This window comes from Ascaphus truei, chromosome 13 (assembly GCF_040206685.1).
Source record: "Ascaphus truei isolate aAscTru1 chromosome 13, aAscTru1.hap1, whole genome shotgun sequence".
Classification (NCBI taxonomy): domain Eukaryota; kingdom Metazoa; phylum Chordata; class Amphibia; order Anura; family Ascaphidae; genus Ascaphus; species Ascaphus truei.
In genome coordinates this window covers 7241521-7261581 of record NC_134495.1, presented here as the reverse complement: position 1 = coordinate 7261581, position 20061 = coordinate 7241521, and the positions used below count along the sequence as shown (strand labels likewise).

General features: G+C 52.2%; 1 protein-coding gene across 2 annotated transcripts in view; it reads right to left on the bottom strand.

Annotated features, from left to right (window-relative positions):
* Positions 1-3216: 3216 nt before the first annotated feature.
* Positions 3217-20061, bottom strand: part of BCL7A (BAF chromatin remodeling complex subunit BCL7A) — a 37057-nt gene continuing 20212 nt past the window's right edge. For both annotated transcript variants that reach the window (XM_075568243.1, XM_075568242.1), the window contains 2 exons: positions 8691-8809; positions 3217-8007 (listed from right to left, as the gene is read on the bottom strand). In XM_075568243.1, the coding sequence (XP_075424358.1) occupies positions 7933-8007; positions 8691-8809 (194 nt within the window). In that variant the 3' untranslated portion in view covers positions 3217-7932. The remainder of the gene's footprint in view (positions 8008-8690; positions 8810-20061) is intronic.

Here is a 20061-nt window from a genome sequence, read left to right as displayed (position 1 = left end):
ATGGAATCAAAATCCCTGGTGATAAACACTCCTGAATATTTGATGGCCTGCGACAGCCATCTGGATTCAAAATTTATAGGCAACAATTTCACCAAGTCCTTTTCTAGATTGATGTTCAAAGCTTCAGATTTGGAGTTATTAGTTATAAACCCCGATATTTTGTGGAAGTTAGCCAAGACAGAGAAAAGGTTAGGCAGTGAGGTTATAGGTCTAGCGAGAGATAGGATGACATCGTCCGCAAACAATTCTAATTTGTAAGAGTTATCCCCTACCTTGATTCCTGTTATATCGGGGCTCCTCCTAATGTTTGCGACCAGGGGCTCGACACATAATGCAAATATTAGGGGAGACAACGGACACCCTTGCCTAGTTCCGTTGCGAATAGCGAATATGTCTGAGGAAAATTCCTGGCATGTTACTTTGGCATTTGGGTTCTCATAAAGGGAGAGTATTGCTTTCAAACAACAGCCGCAAAAATCAAAAGCCTGGAGGGTCGTTCTCATATAAACCCAGTCCACCCTATCAAATGCCTTCTTGGTATCAAGGCTTAGTAACAACGAGGAGATCTTATGTTTTGCTACTGCCACTAGGGTCAATTATTCATCTGGTGTTGTCCGCAGCCCGTCTACCTAGGACAAATCCCACCTGATAAGAGTCAATTAAGGATGGGAGAATAGGGTTTAATCTATTGACTAGAATGAGAAGATTTTGATATTCACGTTTATCAGAAAAATGGGTCTGTAACTGGCACAGCAGGTCGGGTCCTTCCTCTCCTTGGGGATTAAAGATATAGATGCTTCCAGCATACTGGGGTGGGGGGGGGGGGGAATACTCGCCTGCCAGAATCGCATTTTACATCTTCAAAAGATGTGGAGCCAAAATGTCAGCAATTTTTTTGTAATACAGGTTCGAAAACCTATCTGGGCCGGGGGCTTTTGACGCCTTTAGATTTTGTGGTGAGCATTAACTCCTCCTGCAATATTTTTTTTTTTACTCAGTCCTACTTTGTCTAATTGGCCGAGTACTGGTAGCTGAGCAGAGTCTAGCAAAGTGGATATGTTCCTTGTCATCTGAGCACTTTGAGAGACCTTCTTCCATTGTATAGCTTTGCATAAAAAATGGTGGAACTCACGAGCTATAGAGGTTAGAAGTCAAATCGCCTGATTTCTGCCTGATCGCATGAATGCTGCAGCTAAAGTGTTCGTTTCGCAGTTTGGCCGCTAGCATCAAATCTGCCTTATTGGCTTTCTCAAAGAAAACTTGCGCGTTAATTTAAGTGACTGTTCCACCTGGGAGGTGAGACAGAGGTTAAGCTCCTCTTTGGTCTCATACAAACTCTGGAGGTCCGAGGCCGAGCAATCCCTCTTATGTTGTAAAGGGAGGGAGTGTATCTTAGCTTTAAGGTTAGACATTTTTTCTGCTCTTTTCCTACCTGCCACCAAACCTATAAGACGACCTCAGATAGTAGCTTTGTGAGCTTCGCAGAGGGTCATCTGCAAGGTGACAGAACCAACATTCGTGTCAAAGGAAAACGTCAGCTCTTTCACCGCTGCTGGATCTCTGGGACTTCATTCAAGCCCTCATGGAGTCTCCAATGCCCCACTCTCCTGGCCAGGTGTAACTGTGAGCAGTATAATCCTATCGGGAGGAGTGGCTCAGTGAGTAAAGACACTGACTGTCACCGAGTTTGAATTCCTGGTGTCGGCTCCTTGTGACCTTGGGCAAGTCACGTTATCTCCCTGTGCCTCAGGCAACAAAAACAGATTGTAAGCTCTACGGGGCAGGGACTGTCTGCAAAATGTCTCAGTAAAGCGCTACGTAAAAACTAGCAGCGCTCTACAAGAACAATTATTATTATTATCGGTGCATGGTCAGACCAAGTTATATCGTGTATTTTGGTCGAGGTGATCTTAATCAAAATAGCAGCTGATACAAAAATATAATCAATCCTTGAGTAGGATTGGTGAGGGGCAGAATAAAAGGAGAAGTCCTTAAGCGTTTGGATTGTGTTCTTGCCACGTATCTACTATATGTAGCGCCTTCCGACCCGAGAGAAGAGATTTCCTGTCGCAGCGCCTCCGGTTCATCGAGTCAACAACCTGGGGGTTTGAGCGATCAAGGCTAGGGTTGAGTCAAGTTGAGGTCTCCCTACTATTACAATGCATTTTGCCGCACAGCCCAAGGACTCCACCAAGTGCTTACTACTTTAATCTGTGGCGTAAATATTGGCAATGGTAATATCTTGGCCAAATAGGGGCGGGGGGGAGAGGGGGAGAAGGGGAAAGACACTTGATTGACAAACACTCCCCCATTCAGAGGCCCCTACTAAATTCTACTGGCCTAATATGTGGGATTGCACCTTTAAATGCACCCCCAATGGGCTTAGCAAAAAAAAAAGGAATGTGTAGCAGGGGTCTGCAGGGCAAAGCGTAGCAGGGGGTCTGGAGGGCAAAGCGTAGCAGGGGTCTGCAGAGCAATGCGTAGCAGGGGGTCTGCAGGGCAAAGCGTAGCAGGGGGTCTGCAGGGCAAAGCGTAGCAGGGGTCTGCAGGGCAAAGCGTAGCAGGGGTCTGCAGGGCAAAGCGTAGCAGGGGGTCTGCAGGGCAAAGCGTAGCAGGGGGTCTGCAGGGCAAAGCGTAGCAGGGGTCTGCAGAGCAATGCGTAGCAGGGGGTCTGCAGGGCAAAGCGTAGCAGGGGGTCTGCAGGGCAAAGCGTAGCAGGGGTTTGCAGGGCAAAGCGTAGCAGGGGGTCTGCAGGGCAAAGCGTAGCAGGGGGACTGCAGGGCAAAGCGTAGCAGGGGGACTGCAGGGCAAAGCGTAGCAGGGGGTCTGCAGGGCAAAGCATAGCAGGGGGTCTGCAGGGCAATGTGTAGCAGGGGGACTGCAGGGCGAAGCGTAGCAGGGGTCTGCAGAGCAATGCGTAGCAGGGGTTTGCAGGGCAAAGCGTAGCAGGGGTCTGCAGGGCAAAGCGTAGCAGAGGTCTGCAGAACAATGTGTAGCAGGGGTCTGCAGGGCAAAGCGTAGCAGGGGTCTGCAGAACAATGCGTAGCAGGGGTCTGCAGGGCAAAGCGTAGCAGGGGTCTGCAGGGCAAAGCGTAGCAGGGGTCTGCAGGGCAAAGCGTAGCAGGGGTCTGCAAGAGCAAAACGGTTAACTAGTGCTCCCCTGTAAATTTTAATAAATATCAACATCCACCCCCTAAAAAAAACAAGCCACAAAACAATGGTGTGATTGTTTTATTTTGAAAAGGAATCATTGTACATTGTACAAACCATAACTACTAATGGAATAAATAAGTTTCTTAAAAAAAAGAGAACACATGAAATATGTAAGGCGAAAAAAAGAATATATATATATAAAAAAACAAAGTGTTACAGCTACTAGTGTTTTAACAAATCTGAAACCGGTTCCAGGACCAGACACTGTGTATCTTATTATAGTATTGCCTCAAACCACTGTGTAATTCCACTATTATCATTATGAAGCCTTGTAAGTGCCAGCACTCTGTGGAATGCTAAAACCTTTACTTTAAGCCTCCAATGGATTGAAAGCAGTTTGTTTTTTAATAAATGGTTAACTATATATGTATAACAAATACAATAACGACCATTTCTGCTCCGGTACTCTGTCTGAAAATCCTGAAGCCCACAATTATTTTCCAATATGCCTTCTAGTTTATCTTGAGGCTAAAACACTCCAGTAATTTATTACTCTATGTACCAAAGTTATTATTTAATTGTTTTTGTACGTTTCATAATTGAGTGAAAACGTTCTCGTTGGCCTAGATTAAATAAGTTCATTTTAATGGGGTACATTTTCCCAGCACGATAACAATGGCTTCACCGCATATTGGTTATTGGCCCGTTATTAAGTTTCTGCATTTTAGAATCAGTTCAAGATAGAAATACACATTTTTAGACGTACTGGGCTTCTTCATTAATAACTGATTAGGTTTTTAGAAACTTCTGTTAAAACGTATGCCTCAATTTATGTTGGTCTTCTTCAGGAAGCAAGAAACTGCTACATGTCAACTATCTGAATTGCTATTTTATATTTCTCTCTCCCATTGTTGATAAGCGAGTGGCAGCCTCTCTCACCATTTGTTTAAGTCTCCACATTAGAAGGTTGGAGAATATTTGAATTCCTAAAAAGGTTTAAAGAAATGAAACCGGTTTGCATTCCTTTTAAGTGATGTACTTGATTTTCTCACGACAAACTAGAAATAACGATGTAATGTTTAGGTAACATGAAAGCATTGAAATGACTACCATTTGCCTTCGGCTTTCAGACTCCTAAAAATCATAATTGGATGTTGTGCAAGACCAACGTTATGTTGGTCTATACTATTTATTTATAAGTCTTCTATCTAGCGGCCTCTTTAGGTGACAACTGACACTGAAAGTTGGTCCAATCAAAGACAATCTAAATTATTATTTGTGTGCGTGGAAGTGAATGGAATAAAAAGACCAGCTAAAGATTATTTTTTTTTTAAATTCCAAGTTTTCACAGCCACAGTACTTATAACAATTCAAATCAGAAACAATAAATGAAGCCATTTTAGTTCAACTTCTAATCAACATCACTAAAGTTTACATTTGCGTTTGAGGTATATTCATGATGCTGTAGAATACTTTTCTAACCGGCTACTAGTACGACCGAAAAAAACATTGCTCAGCAGCGTAAGGGCACGGGTAAGAGAGTCAACGTCTAGAATAAAAAACAGGCAAATTAAATGCTTTAAAACGTGTTCAAAAACAGTTAACCCCATGGCTGCTAGATGAACCCTGAAATGCACCGAGATGCCCTCTGCAACCAAGGGGGGGGGGGGGGGTTTAAAAACAGCAATTCAAGTTTAAGACCCCATACAAAAGTAGCATTATGCCGTATAAAACGATACTGAATATAATTATATGCTTCCAGCGCTCTACAATTTCTACTTACACAGCCACCCTGAACATAAATATTTTCTCCCACTATTACAGCTGTTGATCACAGTTGCCTGGCCCCTTATTGTCCTCTAATATGGAGAATAGAAAAATATGTTACTATCGATAAAGTGCAGGGTGGCTAAATGTGTTGAGATACTCAGTATACATTTTATAATGCAATGCGCACATGGGGGGGGGGGGGGAGCGAAAGGGTTGGGAGATGTTTGCCTTCTAACACGAATTGTTCTTGACCCCAGATGCCAGAGACCTTACAACAGGGGTGGCCCACTCGAGTACTCAAGGGCTACGAACAGGGTCGGGTTTTCAGGATATCCCTGCTTCAGCACAGGTGGCTCATTGCTGAAGCAGGGATATCCTGAAAACCTGACCTGGTGGTGGCTCTTGAGGAACGGGGTTGGCCACCCACTGACATACAACATTATTCTGCAATGCGTTGCCATCTCCTACAACAAAGACGCCAAAATATCCAGAAGCGGAAATTATACAGAGGTTGGTAGAAATGGCACAATAATGCACAAAATACATTTTAGCGTTCATTGCGGTTGCCACGTCGATGTAAACCATTGTAAAATGCAATTAGGCGACATAAAAAGCTGCAGCCCAACTCCTTTTTTCCGGAAGAAGAAAAAATTACATATACATGGATTTTCCTTTTTCTCTTAATTTTTTTTCCATCCTGACCATTTATTTAAAACCTCCGCAAGTCTGTTTATGAAGTAACACAGCTGCAACATATTTCCCTTCAGGACACACAATGGTGAGAACATTACTTTTCGTACAATACAGCGTTCCATGCCATGAAACAGCCTGAAATGTATAATAATAATAAAATTTAAAAAAATTAAAACCTGGGCTAAAAGTAATCCCAGCATCATCCATCACTAATGTTTGGGCATTAAAGGAATGGCCCCGTTGAAGATTAGGATTTTTTTGAACTATGACACAAGCACATGTTTTCATGTTATTCTGCTACTTTGCGTTGGAAACCCAATGCGCTTTTTCTTTCACATTGAAACCCGGGGGGACTAGCGGCGGTTACAATTTATTCATCTAGTTTTGAGGCAAGTAGGAAGGAAAGGTTTCAGTTTATCACCTTTTCCTAGTGAGCAGTGTGTGCTTTTTAAGGTGGTCCCCAAGAAAGTGTCTGGTTTTCAAGAACAGGTGAGCGAGTAGACCAGGGGCGGCCAACTCCAGTCCTCAACAGGTCAGGTATTAAGGATATCCCTGCTTCAGCACAAAATGTCAGTCATTCTGATTGAGCCACCTGTGCTGAAGCAGGGATATCCTGAAAACATGACCTGTGCGTGGCCCTCGAGGGCTGGCGTTGCCCACCCTCGGAGTAGACAAAGCCATTTTCACGTATGGAGAATTTAGGAAAAGGAAACGATAACTTGGCATGCAAACTAATGTTCAAGACTGGAGTTAAAAGGGGAAATTCACTTTATACGGACTTAGGAAATGCATACAATGCTATAACTTATAGCAACCGATATGTTGCCTGTGCAGTAAATGGGATAAAATGCCCTTAATTGTAGAATTTCTACAAATAATATAAACGGTAAAAAAAAGCTATTGTTTTGGTAGACATCTTTATTGGCTAATAGATTGGAGATAAGTTGTCAAGTCTTCAAATATACACTTACATCTATATACATTATATTTCTTACTATAGCACCTTTTTAATTCCAAAGAGCAGTTCAGAACCACTCTTGCAGCCATGCTTGGGGTTGAATCCTGGCAGCACATGTAAGGTGTTCTGTTCTGCATGTCTACCATTTGATAATGGTGGCTAAACAGAGAGCAATAAAGTGACTGCATGGAAGTGAAAAAAGCCGCTGTATTAAAAACTAACACTTCCACCAACGACCATGTCACAGAAATAATGTAGCCAATAAAAGGTATTGCTTGTACCCAGACATCTGTTCTTTTCTCCTAAGCAACAGTCCCCGTACCCCCATCCCTTACAAAGGATATATTTAAAAAAAAAAAAAAAATCAGACTGGGGAAAAAACTCCCCAAACAATTGATCCATCAAGAAAAGAATGTGAGAAATGTCATTTAAAAAAAAGCAGCATTTTATTACCGAACATGATACTGCTTTACTAAAAACTTGATCTTGGTACAGAACACAACACACACAAACGGAGAATCCTCAATCGTCTACAGAATCTACAAGCCCATAAGGACCTGAAGGGCCTGCAATGCATTGTACAAAATATATTTTTTAGCTGCCTGTAAGTAAAAGGATAGGAAATGAACTAGGTTTGCTCATATAATTAATATTCCGTAATGTATGATAGAGGTTAAAATAATCTGCTTGTTTATGAATACAATTTTGGAATGAATTGACTCAGATCATAGTTTTGAATGAGTTATTTGTGTGAATACCTTCAGAGAGAAATAAATATGCGGACGCTTTACCCCAGATGTGAAAATGGCTTTCTACATTTCTAACTTTGCTACACACATTGGACTGTAATTTAATCAATTCATCCGCATGGCATTGTGAGTAGGTCTGTGAGAGAAGCGGAAATTCAAAACGGTTTCAAAACACAAAGGCACAAAAGCCAAAGCAGAACAATGGAAATTCACACGGAGGCTAAACCGGACCTGTACCGTCTTTAAATACCTTACAAGTTAAATAGAGAAGTGGAAACAAAAACAAAATACATATACAGCAGCAACACAAATATAAAATGGACTACAGAAAACAGTGCGTAGACCCTCCTGAGTGTTTACATCAACCACTTCAAAGACTGTCACTGGTATTCTGAGTGTTCACAGAAAACATGTCAGTTTCTCTGAAGCCCAGCCTCCTCTCCAGGCATTGTTGGGTTTTTGCTTTGTAGGCTGAAAACGTAAAAAGAGTTCTATTTTCATCCAAGAGAAGATGCTTTAAGTAAGGCTGTCCTATTAGTTAAGATAACCGATGTACCTTACAGTAAACTGACCCCAAATAAAAGTAAGAGAGAAATTGAACTGGATAGTCTAGATGGCCTCAGTGTTTTGCTGAGAACTGTCTCCTTTTATCTTTTTGCAAGAGGGAGCTCCGTCATCAGAGTCCTGCATGGGGAGGAGGGGGGAGGAGGAGAGAGATGGACAAGTTAATACAGGCAATATGCATGCTGCACAGCAAGTCAAAATAGTGCACGGGTTCCAACGCTAGGTGGAGCCGGTTCTGAATCTGTATATACTGCTGGGGGTCTACTTCTGCATTGTGACCGCTCCGGAAACTATCACCACGCGCCCAAGCACTAAATATTGAGCATGTGCCTATGACGTGCCTGATGGAGGTACCCAATGAGGTATTAGGGCTTTTGGATGACATGGCCCATGCCGTACCAGGTATGTCATTAGGTAACTGGAGTCAAAGGCCACCAACAGGTCAGGTTTTCAAGACATCCTGGCTTCAGTACAGGTGGCTCAGTCATTATGATTGCACCACCTGTGCTGAAGCCGGATATCTTGAAAACCTGACCTGTTGGTGGTCCATGACGACTGGAGGCGTTGGCCTCTCCTGCTGTAGGGGGATTGCAGTTGAACTTAAGGCCAAAGTGACCTAATGCAAGAAGGAGTTACATGTGTAAAGGTTGTGGGCAAAGAGAATAAAACAACTTGTAAGTATAAATTTCCTCTGCGGGGGTAAACCCGGTTTCTATTAATACTTCATTCAATTTACTTTGGATCAATATAATAGACAGGACATGCAGGCGCCCAAACATTGCCCCCGATTGGTTGCGTATTACCTGAGAGTTTTTGGACGTCTCTGTAGTTACATCTTTTTCCCCAGAGGTTTGCGTTTCCGCTTTCTCTGAACTGTTCAATGAGCTTTCAACTGAGGACTGCGAATTCTGCCCTGAAGTATCTATAGATGGGTTTCAAAGCACAACATGCACGGTTAACGTCAGTCCTTCAGCCCGCATGGTGTAGGCATTACTTTCACAAAGAGAAGTAAAAGGACATATACAGAAGGTTGGAAGACAAATCTAATTGATTCAGTAAAGGGGACTTTGAAAAGCTACTTTATAACAGGGGTGGAAACATCCAGAGCAACCGGCTAAAATGTCCCCCTGGTGCTGGGCGCAGTGATGACTTATCTGATTGACAGGTCAAGTCACGGTTGTGCAGCTCAGTGAGAAGAGCGGGGGCAGAGGCAGGTGAAGGAGGGGGGCGGGGCTAGTCAGAGATGTGAAAGAGTGCATCAGTGAGATAGCGAGAGCATGTCACTGCGCAGCTCCGTGACAGCGAGTGTCACTGCGCAGCTCCATGAGAGAGCGACAGTGCGTCACTGCGCAGCTCCGTGAGAGAGCGAGAGAGCATGTCACCGCGAAGCTCCGTGAGAGAGCGAGTGTCACTGCGCAGCTCCGTGAGAGAGCGAGTGTCACTGCGCAGCTCCGTGAGAGAGCGAGAGTATGTCACTGCGCAGCTCCGTGAGAGAGAGAGAGTATGTCACTGCGCAGCTCCGTGAGAGAGAGCGAGAGCATGTCACTGCGTAGCTCCGTGAGAGAGCGAGTGTCACTGCGCAGCTCCGTGAGAGAGCGAGAGTATGTCACTGCGCAGCTCCGTGAGAGAGCGGGAGTATGTCACTGCGCAGCTCCGTGAGAGAGCGGGAGTATGTCACTGCGCAGCTCCGTGAGAGAGTATGTCACTGCGCAGCTCCGTGAGAGAGCGGGAGTATGTCACTGCGCAGCTCCGTGAGAGAGCGAGAGTATGTCACTGCGCAGCTCCGTGAGAGAGTGAACATGTCACTGCGCAGCTCCGTGAGAGAGCGAATATGTCACTGTGCAGCTCCGTGAGAGAGCGAGAGAGCATGTCACTGTGCAGCTCAGTGAGAGAGCATGTCACTGTGCAGCTCTATGAGAGAGCGAGAGAGCATGTCACCTGCGCAGCTCTATGAGAGAGCGAGAGAGCATGTCACTGCGCAGCTCCGTGAGAGAGCGAGAGAGCATGTCACTGTGCAGCTCAGTGAGAGAGCGAGAGAGCATGTCACTGTGCAGCTCAGTGAGAGAGCGAGAGAGCATGTCACTGCGCAGCTCCGTGAGTTAGCGAGAGAGTATGTCACTGCGCAGCTCCGTGAGAGAGCGAGAGAGCATGTCACTGTGCAGCTCAGTGAGAGAGCGAGAGCATGTCACTGCGCAGCTCCATGAGAGAGCGAGAGAGCATGTCACTGCGCAGCTCCATGAGAGAGCATGTCACTGCGCAGCTCCGTGAGAGAGCGAGAGAGCATGTCACTGCGCAGCTCCGTGAGAGAGCGAGAGAGCATGTCACTGTGCAGCTCAGTGAGAGAGCGAGAGAGCATGTCACTGCGCAGCTCCGTGAGTTAGCGAGAGAGTATGTCACTGCGCAGCTCCGTGAGAGAGCGAGAGAGCATGTCACTGCGCAGCTCCGTGAGAGAGCGAGTGTCACTGCGCAGCTCAGTGAGAGAGAGAGAGAGCATGTCACTGCGCAGCTCCGTGAGAGAGCAAGAGAGCATGTCACTGCGCAGCTCTGTGAGAGAGCGAGAGAGCATGTCACTGTGCAGCTCAGTGAGAGAGCGAGAGAGCATGTCACTGCGCAGCTCCATGAGAGAGCGAGAGAGCATGTCACTGCACAGCTCCGTGAGAGAGCGAGAGAGCATGTCACTGCACAGCTCAGTGAGAGCGAGAGAGCATGTCACCGCGCAGCTCCGTGAGAGAGAGCGAGAGAGCATGTCACCACGCAGCTCCGTGAGAGCGAGAGAGCATGTCACTGCGCAGCTCCGTGAGAGAGCGAGAGAGCATGTCACCGCGCAGCTCCGTGAGAGAGCGAGAGCATGTCACTGCGCAGCTCCGTGAGAGCGAGCGAGAGCATGTCACTGCGCAGCTCCGTGAGAGAGCGAGTGAACATATCACTGCGCAGCTCCGTGAGAGAGCGAGTGAACATGTCACTGCGCAGCTCCGTGAGAGAGCGAGAGAGCATGTCACCTGCGCAGCTCCGTGAGAGAGCGAGAGAGCATGTCACCTGCGCAGCTCCGTGAGAGAGCGAGTGTCACTGCGCAGCTCCGTGAGAGAGCGAGAGAGCATGTCACTGCGCAGCTCCGTGAGAGAGCATGTCACCGCGCAGCTCTGTGAGAGAGAGCGAGAGAGCATGTCACCGCGCAGCTCCGTGAGAGCGAGAGAGCATGTCACTGCGCAGCTCCGTGAGAGAGAGCGAGAGCATGTCACTGCGCAGCTCCGTGAGAGAGAGAGAGAGCATGTCACTGCGCAGCTCCGTGAGAGAGCGAGAGAGCATGTCACTGCGCAGCTCCGTGAGAGAGCGAGTGTCACTGCGCAGCTCCGTGAGAGAGCGAGAGAGCATGTCACCGCGAAGCTCCGTGAGAGAGCGAGAGAGCATGTCACCTGCGCAGCTCCGTGAGAGAGCGAGAGCATGTCACTGCGCAGCTCCGTGAGAGAACGAGAGCATGTCACTGCGCAGCTCCGTGAGAGAGCGAGAGAGCATGTCACTGCGCAGCTCCGTGAGAGAGCGAGTGTCACTGCGCAGCTCCGTGAGAGAGCGAGAGAGCATGTCACCGCGAAGCTCCGTGAGAGAGCGAGAGAGCATGTCACCTGCGCAGCTCCGTGAGAGAGCGAGAGCATGTCACTGCGCAGCTCCGTGAGAGAGAGAGAGAGAGAGCATGTCACTGCGCAGCTCCGTGAGAGAGCGAGAGAGCATGTCACTGCGCAGCTCCGTGAGAGAGCGAGTGTCACTGCGCAGCTCCGTGAGAGAGCGAGAGAGCATGTCACCGCGAAGCTCCGTGAGAGAGCGAGAGAGCATGTCACCTGCGCAGCTCCGTGAGAGAGCGAGTGTCACTGCGCAGCTCTGTGAGAGAGCGAGAGAGCATGTCACTGCGCAGCTCAGTGAGAGAGAGCGAGAGAGCATGTCACCTGCGCAGCTCCATGAGAGAGCGAGAGAGCATGTCACTGCGCAGCTCCGTGAGAGAGCGAGAGAGCATGTCACTGTGCAGCTCAGTGAGAGAGCGAGAGAGCATGTCACTGCGCAGCTCCATGAGAGAGCATGTCACTGCGCAGCTCCGTGAGAGAGCGAGAGAGCATGTCACTGCGCAGCTCCGTGAGAGAGCGAGAGAGCATGTCACTGTGCAGCTCAGTGAGAGAGCGAGAGAGCATGTCACTGCGCAGCTCCGTGAGTTAGCGAGAGAGTATGTCACTGCGCAGCTCCGTGAGAGAGCGAGAGAGCATGTCACTGCGCAGCTCCGTGAGAGAGCGAGTGTCACTGCGCAGCTCAGTGAGAGAGAGAGAGAGCATGTCACTGCGCAGCTCCGTGAGAGAGCAAGAGAGCATGTCACCGCGCAGCTCTGTGAGAGAGCGAGAGAGCATGTCACTGTGCAGCTCAGTGAGAGAGCGAGAGAGCATGTCACTGCGCAGCTCCATGAGAGAGCGAGAGAGCATGTCACTGCACAGCTCAGTGAGAGCGAGAGAGCATGTCACTGCACAGCTCAGTGAGAGCGAGAGAGCATGTCACCGCGCAGCTCCGTGAGAGAGAGCGAGAGAGCATGTCACCACGTAGCTCCGTGAGAGCGAGAGAGCATGTCACTGCGCAGCTCCGTGAGAGAGCGAGAGAGCATGTCACCGCGCAGCTCCGTGAGAGAGCGAGAGCATGTCACTGCGCAGCTCCGTGAGAGCGAGCGAGAGCATGTCACTGCGCAGCTCCGTGAGAGAGCGAGTGTCACTGCGCAGCTCCGTGAGAGAGCGAGTGAACATATCACTGCGCAGCTCCGTGAGAGAGCGAGTGAACATGTCACTGCGCAGCTCCGTGAGAGAGCGAGAGAGCATGTCACCTGCGCAGCTCCGTGAGAGAGCGAGAGAGCATGTCACCTGCGCAGCTCCGTGAGAGAGCGAGTGTCACTGCGCAGCTCCGTGAGAGAGCGAGAGAGCATGTCACTGCGCAGCTCCATGAGAGAGCAAGAGAGCATGTCACTGCGCAGCTCTGTGAGAGAGCGAGAGCATGTCACTGCACAGCTCAGTGAGAGCGAGAGAGCATGTCACCGCGCAGCTCCGTGAGAGAGAGCGAGAGAGCATGTCACCGCGCAGCTCCGTGAGAGCGAGAGAGCATGTCACTGCGCAGCTCCGTGAGAGAGAGCGAGAGCATGTCACTGCGCAGCTCCGTGAGAGAGCGAGAGAGCATGTCACCGCGCAGCTCCGTGAGAGAGCGAGAGCATGTCACTGCGCAGCTCCGTGAAAGAGCGAGTGTCACTGCGCAGCTCCGTGAGAGAGCGAGTGAACATATCACTGCGCAGCTCCGTGAGAGAGCGAGTGAACATGTCACTGCGCAGCTCCGTGAGAGAGCGAGAGAGCATGTCACTGCGCAGCTCCGTGAGAGAGCGAGAGCATGTCACTGCGCAGCTCCGTGAGAGAGCATGTCACTGCGCAGCTCCGTGAGAGAGCGAGAGAGAATGTCACCGCGAAGCTCCGTGAGAGAGCGAGTGTCACTGCGCAGCTCCGTGAGAGAGCGAGTGTCACTGCGCAGCTCCGTGAGAGAGCGAGAGTATGTCACTGCGCAGCTCCGTGAGAGAGCGAGAGTATGTCACTGCGCAGCTCCGTGAGAGAGCGAGAGTATGTCACTGCGCAGCTCAGTGAGAGAGCGAGAGAGCATGTCACTGCGCAGCTCCGTGAGAGAGCGAGAGTATGTCACTGCGCAGCTCCGTGAGAGAGCGAGAGTATGTCACTGCGCAGCTCTGTGAGAGAGCGAGAGTATGTCACTGCGCAGCTCAGTGAGAGAGCGAGAGAGCATGTCACTGCGCAGCTCCGTGAGAGAGCGAGAGTATGTCACTGCGCAGCTCCGTGAGAGAGCGAGAGTATGTCACTGCGCAGCTCCGTGAGAGAGCGAGAGTATGTCACTGCGCAGCTCCGTGAGAGAGCGGGAGTATGTCACTGCGCAGCTCCGTGAGAGAGCGAGAGTATGTCACTGCGCAGCTCCGTGAGAGAGCGGGAGTATGTCACTGCGCAGCTCCGTGAGAGAGCGAGAGTATGTCACTGCGCAGCTCCGTGAGAGAGCGAGAGTATGTCACTGCGCAGCTCCGTGAGAGAGCGAGTGTCACAGCGCAGCTCGGTGAGAGAGCGAGTGAACATGTCACTGCGCAGCTCCGTGAGAGCGAGAGTATGTCACTGCGCAGCTCCGTGAGAGCGAGAGTATGTCACTGCGCAGCTCCGTGAGAGAGCGAGTGTCACTGCGCAGCTCCGTGAGAGCGAGAGTCACTGCGCAGCTCCGTGAGAGAGCGAGAGCATGTCACTGCGCAGCTCCGTGAGAGAGCGAGAGCATGTCACTGCGCAGCTCCGTGAGAGAGCGAGAGCATGTCACTGCGCAGCTCCGTGAGAGAGCGAGAGTCACTGCGCAGCTCCGTGAGAGAGCGAGTGTCACTGCGCAGCTCCGTGAGAGAGCGAGTGTCACTGCGCAGCTCCGTGAGAGAGCGAGTCACTGCGCAGCTCCGTGAGAGAGCGAGTGTCACTGCGCAGCTCCGTGAGAGAGCGAGTGTCACTGCGCAGCTCCGTGAGAGAGCGAGTGTCACTGCGCAGCTCCGTGAGAGAGCGAGTGTCACTGCGCAGCTCCGTGAGAGAGCGAGAGTCACTGCGCAGCTCCGTGAGAGAGCGAACATGTCACTGCGCAGCTCCGTGAGAGAGAAGAGCGAGAGTATGTCACTGCGCAGCTCCGTGAGAGAGCGAGCGTATGTCACTGCGCAGCTCCGTGAGAGAGCGAGAGTCACTGCGCAGCTCCGTGAGAGACAACGAGAGAGCATGTCACTGCGCAGCTCCGTGAGAGAGAGAGAGAGCATGTCACTGCGCAGCTCCGTGAGAGAGCATGTCACTGCGCAGCTCCGTGAGAGAGCGAGTGTCACTGCGCAGCTCCGTGAGAGAGCGAGAGAGCATGTCACCGCGAAGCTCCGTGAGAGAGCGAGAGAGCATGTCACCTGCGCAGCTCCGTGAGAGAGCGAGTGTCACTGCGCAGCTCTGTGAGAGAGCGAGAGAGCATGTCACTGCGCAGCTCAGTGAGAGAGAGCGAGAGAGCATGTCACCTGCGCAGCTCCATGAGAGAGCGAGAGAGCATGTCACTGCGCAGCTCCGTGAGAGAGCGAGAGAGCATGTCACTGTGCAGCTCAGTGAGAGAGCGAGAGAGCATGTCACTGTGCAGCTCAGTGAGAGAGCGAGAGAGCATGTCACTGCGCAGCTCCGTGAGTTAGCGAGAGAGTATGTCACTGCGCAGCTCCGTGAGAGAGCGAGAGAGCATGTCACTGTGCAGCTCAGTGAGAGAGCGAGAGAGCATGTCACTGCGCAGCTCCATGAGAGAGCATGTCACTGCGCAGCTCCGTGAGAGAGCGAGAGAGCATGTCACTGCGCAGCTCCGTGAGAGAGCGAGAGAGCATGTCACTGTGCAGCTCAGTGAGAGAGCGAGAGAGCATGTCACTGCGCAGCTCCGTGAGTTAGCGAGAGAGTATGTCACTGCGCAGCTCCGTGAGAGAGCGAGAGAGCATGTCACTGCGCAGCTCCGTGAGAGAGCGAGTGTCACTGCGCAGCTCAGTGAGAGAGAGAGAGAGCATGTCACTGCGCAGCTCCGTGAGAGAGCAAGAGAGCATGTCACCGCGCAGCTCTGTGAGAGAGCGAGAGAGCATGTCACTGTGCAGCTCAGTGAGAGAGCGAGAGAGCATGTCACTGCGCAGCTCCATGAGAGAGCGAGAGAGCATGTCACTGCACAGCTCAGTGAGAGCGAGAGAGCATGTCACTGCACAGCTCAGTGAGAGCGAGAGAGCATGTCACCGCGCAGCTCCGTGAGAGAGAGCGAGAGAGCATGTCACCACGTAGCTCCGTGAGAGCGAGAGAGCATGTCACTGCGCAGCTCCGTGAGAGAGCGAGAGAGCATGTCACCGCGCAGCTCCGTGAGAGAGCGAGAGCATGTCACTGCGCAGCTCCGTGAGAGCGAGCGAGAGCATGTCACTGCGCAGCTCCGTGAGAGAGCGAGTGTCACTGCGCAGCTCCGTGAGAGAGCGAGTGAACATATCACTGCGCAGCTCCGTGAGAGAGCGAGTGAACATGTCACTGCGCAGCTCCGTGAGAGAGCGAGAGAGCGAGAGAGCATGTCACCTGCGCAGCTCCGTGAGAGAGCGAGAGAGCATGTCACCTGCGCAGCTCCGTGAGAGAGCGAGTGTCACTGCGCAGCTCCGTGAGAGAGCGAGAGAGCATGTCACTGCGCAGCTCCATGAGAGAGCAAGAGAGCATGTCACCGCGCAGCTCTGTGAGAGAGCGAGAGCATGTCACTGCACAGCTCAGTGAGAGCGAGAGAGCATGTCACCGCGCAGCTCCGTGAGAGAGAGCGAGAGAGCATGTCACCGCGCAGCTCCGTGAGAGCGAGAGAGCATGTCACTGCGCAGCTCCGTGAGAGAGAGCGAGAGCATGTCACTGCGCAGCTCCGTGAGAGAGCGAGAGAGCATGTCACCGCGCAGCTCCGTGAGAGAGCGAGAGCATGTCACTGCGCAGCTCCGTGAGAGAGCGAGTGTCACTGCGCAGCTCCGTGAGAGAGCGAGTGAACATATCACTGCGCAGCTCTGTGAGAGAGCGAGTGAACATGTCACTGCGCAGCTCCGTGAGAGAGCGAGAGAGCATGTCACTGCGCAGCTCCGTGAGAGAGCGAGAGCATGTCACTGCGCAGCTCCGTGAGAGAGCATGTCACTGCGCAGCTCCGTGAGAGAGCGAGAGAGAATGTCACCGCGAAGCTCCGTGAGAGAGCGAGTGTCACTGCGCAGCTCCGTGAGAGAGCGAGTGTCACTGCGCAGCTCCGTGAGAGAGCGAGAGTATGTCACTGCGCAGCTCCGTGAGAGAGCGAGAGTATGTCACTGCGCAGCTCCGTGAGAGAGCGAGAGTATGTCACTGCGCAGCTCAGTGAGAGAGCGAGAGAGCATGTCACTGCGCAGCTCCGTGAGAGAGCGAGAGTATGTCACTGCGCAGCTCCGTGAGAGAGCGAGAGTATGTCACTGCGCAGCTCCGTGAGAGAGCGAGAGTATGTCACTGCGCAGCTCCGTGAGAGAGCGGGAGTATGTCACTGCGCAGCTCCGTGAGAGAGCGAGAGTATGTCACTGCGCAGCTCCGTGAGAGAGCGGGAGTATGTCACTGCGCAGCTCCGTGAGAGAGCGAGAGTATGTCACTGCGCAGCTCCGTGAGAGAGCGAGAGTATGTCACTGCGCAGCTCCGTGAGAGAGCGAGTGTCACTGCGCAGCTCCGTGAGAGAGCGAGAGTATGTCACTGCGCAGCTCCGTGAGAGAGCGAGAGTCACTGCGCAGCTCCGTGAGAGAGCGAACATGTCACTGCGCAGCTCCGTGAGAGAGCGAGTGTCACAGCGCAGCTCGGTGAGAGAGCGAGTGAACATGTCACTGCGCAGCTCCGTGAGAGAGCGAACATGTCACTGCGCAGCTCCGTGAGAGCGAGAGTATGTCACTGCGCAGCTCCGTGAGAGCGAGAGTATGTCACTGCGCAGCTCCGTGAGAGAGCGAGTGTCACTGCGCAGCTCCGTGAGAGCGAGAGTCACTGCGCAGCTCCGTGAGAGAGCGAGAGCATGTCACTGCGCAGCTCCGTGAGAGAGCGAGAGCATGTCACTGCGCAGCTCCGTGAGAGAGCGAGAGCATGTCACTGCGCAGCTCCGTGAGAGAGCGAGAGTCACTGCGCAGCTCCGTGAGAGAGCGAGTGTCACTGCGCAGCTCCGTGAGAGAGCGAGTGTCACTGCGCAGCTCCGTGAGAGAGCGAGTCACTGCGCAGCTCCGTGAGAGAGCGAGTGTCACTGCGCAGCTCCGTGAGAGAGCGAGTGTCACTGCGCAGCTCCGTGAGAGAGCGAGTGTCACTGCGCAGCTCCGTGAGAGAGCGAGTGTCACTGCGCAGCTCCGTGAGAGAGCGAGAGTCACTGCGCAGCTCCGTGAGAGAGCGAACATGTCACTGCGCAGCTCCGTGAGAGAGAAGAGCGAGAGTATGTCACTGCGCAGCTCCGTGAGAGAGCGAGCGTATGTCACTGCGCAGCTCCGTGAGAGAGCGAGAGTCACTGCGCAGCTCCGTGAGAGACAACGAGAGAGCATGTCACTGCGCAGCTCCGTGAGAGAGAGAGAGAGCATGTCACTGCGCAGCTCCGTGAGAGAGCATGTCACTGCGCAGCTCCGTGAGAGAGCGAGTGTCACTGCGCAGCTCTGTGAGAGAGCGAGAGAGCATGTCACCGCGAAGCTCCGTGAGAGAGCGAGAGAGCATGTCACCTGCGCAGCTCCGTGAGAAAGCGAGTGTCACTGCGCAGCTCTGTGAGAGAGCGAGAGAGCATGTCACTGCGCAGCTCAGTGAGAGAGAGCGAGAGAGCATGTCACCTGCGCAGCTCCATGAGAGAGCGAGAGAGCATGTCACTGCGCAGCTCCGTGAGAGAGCGAGAGAGCATGTCACTGTGCAGCTCAGTGAGAGAGCGAGAGAGCATGTCACTGTGCAGCTCAGTGAGAGAGCGAGAGAGCATGTCACTGCGCAGCTCCGTGAGTTAGCGAGAGAGTATGTCACTGCGCAGCTCCGTGAGAGAGCGAGAGAGCATGTCACTGTGCAGCTCAGTGAGAGAGCGAGAGAGCATGTCACTGCGCAGCTCCATGAGAGAGCATGTCACTGCGCAGCTCCGTGAGAGAGCGAGAGAGCATGTCACTGCGCAGCTCCGTGAGAGAGCGAGAGAGCATGTCACTGTGCAGCTCAGTGAGAGAGCGAGAGAGCATGTCACTGCGCAGCTCCGTGAGTTAGCGAGAGAGTATGTCACTGCGCAGCTCCGTGAGAGAGCGAGAGAGCATGTCACTGCGCAGCTCCGTGAGAGAGCGAGTGTCACTGCGCAGCTCAGTGAGAGAGAGAGAGAGCATGTCACTGCGCAGCTCCGTGAGAGAGCAAGAGAGCATGTCACCGCGCAGCTCTGTGAGAGAGCGAGAGAGCATGTCACTGTGCAGCTCAGTGAGAGAGCGAGAGAGCATGTCACTGCGCAGCTCCATGAGAGAGCGAGAGAGCATGTCACTGCACAGCTCAGTGAGAGAGCGAGAGAGCATGTCACTGCACAGCTCAGTGAGAGCGAGAGAGCATGTCACCGCGCAGCTCCGTGAGAGAGAGCGAGAGAGCATGTCACCACGCAGCTCCGTGAGAGCGAGAGAGCATGTCACTGCGCAGCTCCGTGAGAGAGCGAGAGAGCATGTCACCGCGCAGCTCCGTGAGAGAGCGAGTGTCACTGCGCAGCTCAGTGAGAGCGAGAGAGCATGTCACTGCGCAGCTCCGTGAGAGCGAGCGAGAGCATGTCACTGCGCAGCTCCGTGAGAGAGCGAGTGAACATATCACTGCGCAGCTCCGTGAGAGAGCGAGTGAACATGTCACTGCGCAGCTCTGTGAGAGAGCGAGAGAGCATGTCACCTGCGCAGCTCCGTGAGAGAGCGAGAGAGCATGTCACCTGCGCAGCTCCGTGAGAGAGCGAGTGTCACTGCGCAGCTCCGTGAGAGAGCGAGAGAGCATGTCACTGCGCAGCTCCATGAGAGAGCAAGAGAGCATGTCACCGCGCAGCTCTGTGAGAGAGCGAGAGCATGTCACTGCACAGCTCAGTGAGAGCGAGAGAGCATGTCACCGCGCAGCTCCGTGAGAGAGAGCGAGAGAGCATGTCACCGCGCAGCTCCGTGAGAGCGAGAGAGCATGTCACTGCGCAGCTCCGTGAGAGAGAGCGAGAGCACGTCACTGCGCAGCTCCGTGAGAGAGCGAGAGAGCATGTCACCGCGCAGCTCCGTGAGAGAGCGAGAGCATGTCACTGCGCAGCTCCGTGAGAGAGCGAGTGTCACTGCGCAGCTCCGTGAGAGAGCGAGTGAACATATCACTGCGCAGCTCCGTGAGAGAGCGAGTGAACATGTCACTGCGCAGCTCCGTGAGAGAGCGAGAGAGCATGTCACTGCGCAGCTCCGTGAGAGAGCGAGAGAGCATGTCACTGCGCAGCTCCGTGAGAGAGCGAGAGCATGTCACTGCGCAGCTCCGTGAGAGAGCATGTCACTGCGCAGCTCCGTGAGAGAGCGAGAGAGAATGTCACCGCGAAGCTCCGTGAGAGAGCGAGTGTCACTGCGCAGCTCTGTGAGAGAGCGAGTGCCACTGC